At 68.5% G+C, this 1,658-nt stretch overlaps 2 protein-coding genes across 2 annotated transcripts in view; both read left to right on the top strand.

Moving 5' to 3' along the window:
• The window catches only part of LAMB2 (laminin, beta 2 (laminin S)), a 13,252-nt gene that overhangs the window by 1,460 nt on the left and 10,134 nt on the right, over positions 1-1,658 (top strand). Inside the window, exons 3-8 of the mRNA XM_014538986.1 lie at positions 4-140; positions 224-359; positions 439-512; positions 896-1,084; positions 1,176-1,239; positions 1,445-1,647. Coding sequence (XP_014394472.1) covers positions 4-140; positions 224-359; positions 439-512; positions 896-1,084; positions 1,176-1,239; positions 1,445-1,647 — 803 coding nt within the window. The remainder of the gene's footprint in view (positions 1-3; positions 141-223; positions 360-438; positions 513-895; positions 1,085-1,175; positions 1,240-1,444; positions 1,648-1,658) is intronic.
• The window catches only part of USP19 (ubiquitin specific peptidase 19), a 23,033-nt gene continuing 21,760 nt past the window's right edge, over positions 386-1,658 (top strand). The window contains exon 1 of the mRNA XM_014538953.1: positions 386-414. The gene's annotated coding sequence lies outside the window, so the exon portion shown is untranslated. The remainder of the gene's footprint in view (positions 415-1,658) is intronic.

Below are 1,658 nucleotides of genomic sequence, written 5' to 3'. Positions count from 1 at the left end.
CAGACGTGCCAGGCTGCTCTCGGGGAAGCTGCTACCCTGCCACAGGGGACCTGCTGGTGGGCCGAGCGGACAGGCTGACGGCCTCCTCCACCTGCGGCTTGCACGGCCCCCAGCCCTACTGCATCGTCAGTCACCTGCAGGTGCCGCCGGGGTTGGGCTGGGGTCCGAGTCCCTGTGGGGCTGGCACCGGTGAGACCCTGACCCTGACCCTGACCCAACTCAGGACGAGAAGAAGTGCTTCCTGTGCGACTCCCGGCAGCCCTACTCCGCCAGAGACAACCCGAACAGCCACCGCATCCAGAACGTGGTGACCAGCTTCGCCCCGCAGCGCCGGGCCGCCTGGTGGCAGTCAGAGAACGGTGAGGCGTGGACGGGGCACGGGGCGAGCAGGGCTGCCCACCGGTGGCCTTGGCCCCTGACCTCCGCCTCCTGCCCCAGGTGTCCCTGCGGTCACCATCCAGCTGGACTTGGAGGCTGAGTTCCATTTCACGCACCTCATCATGACCTTCAAGGTGCCGGCATGCCTGGGAGCCTGCTCGAACCCCTGCTTGGCTCGCCTTCGCCCCTCAGCCCCAGCCCTCAGCCCCCCTGAGCTCAGATGCTGCGCTCTGGCCGCGTGGGAGGCTCCTTCATCTCACACCTTCCATTGCCTTCCGCCGCCATGCTGCCCGGACCCCAGGCTGGGCCTGGCACTGCCTCCCTGGGCCCCACGGCCCCTGAGCCGACCCCCTAGAGGTGGTTACCCTCCCTGGTCGTTGCTTGGCTCCCTCTGGTCTTCCCCACCCGTCTGTGGGCTGCTTGAGGGCAGGGCCCAGTCGGGCAGAGCTCTTGATGGGCCTGGGCGGGACCCGGGTCCTGGGGCCCTCTGATCAGCCATCCCCCGCCGCCCCTCCAGACGTTCCGCCCAGCCGCCATGCTGGTGGAGCGCTCAGCAGACTTCGGACGCACCTGGCACGTGTACCGGTATTTCTCCTATGACTGTGCAGCCGACTTCCCGGGCGTCCCGCTGGCCCCCCCACGGCACTGGGATGACGTCGTCTGTGAGTCACGCTACGCGGAGATCGAGCCATCCACTGAAGGCGAGGTGCGGGGGTCCGGCTGGGACCGGGAGGGGGACCGGGAGGGGGACGGGTCTGGGGGCAGGTCCAGCCTCTGCTGACTCCGCGCCCCTCCAGGTCATCTACCGAGTGCTGGACCCTGCCATCCCCATCCCAGACCCCTACAGCCCGCGGATCCAGAGTGAGTGTCCCACCCGGAGGCCGGCGCGGCCGCGTCTGGCTGGGGGCTATTTGGGGCCTCGGTAGCTATTTTGGGCGCTTCCTAGGGCAGGTGCCAGGTCAGATTTAGCTCCTAGCACAGCAGACAGGAGGTCTCCCAAGGTGACCTTGGCTGCCGCCCCTGGGGAAGCCTGCCTGGCCAGCTGGCCCCGCCCTTCCCCACTCAGACCTGCTGAAGATCACCAACCTGCGGGTGAACCTGACGCGGCTGCACACGCTGGGCGACAACCTGCTGGATCCGCGGCGCGAGATCCGGGAGAAGTACTACTACGCCCTCTACGAGCTGGTTGTGCGCGGCAACTGCTTCTGCTACGGACACGCCTCGCAGTGTGCGCCCGCCCCAGGGGCACAGGCCCACACGGAGGGCAGGGTGGGGGGCTC

This window comes from Myotis brandtii, unplaced genomic scaffold (genome assembly GCF_000412655.1).
Source record: "Myotis brandtii unplaced genomic scaffold, ASM41265v1 scaffold207, whole genome shotgun sequence".
In the NCBI taxonomy this organism is placed as follows: Eukaryota; Metazoa; Chordata; class Mammalia; order Chiroptera; family Vespertilionidae; genus Myotis; species Myotis brandtii.
The sequence above is the reverse complement of the archived record's forward strand: the minus strand, read 5'-3'. Positions and strand labels throughout refer to the sequence as shown.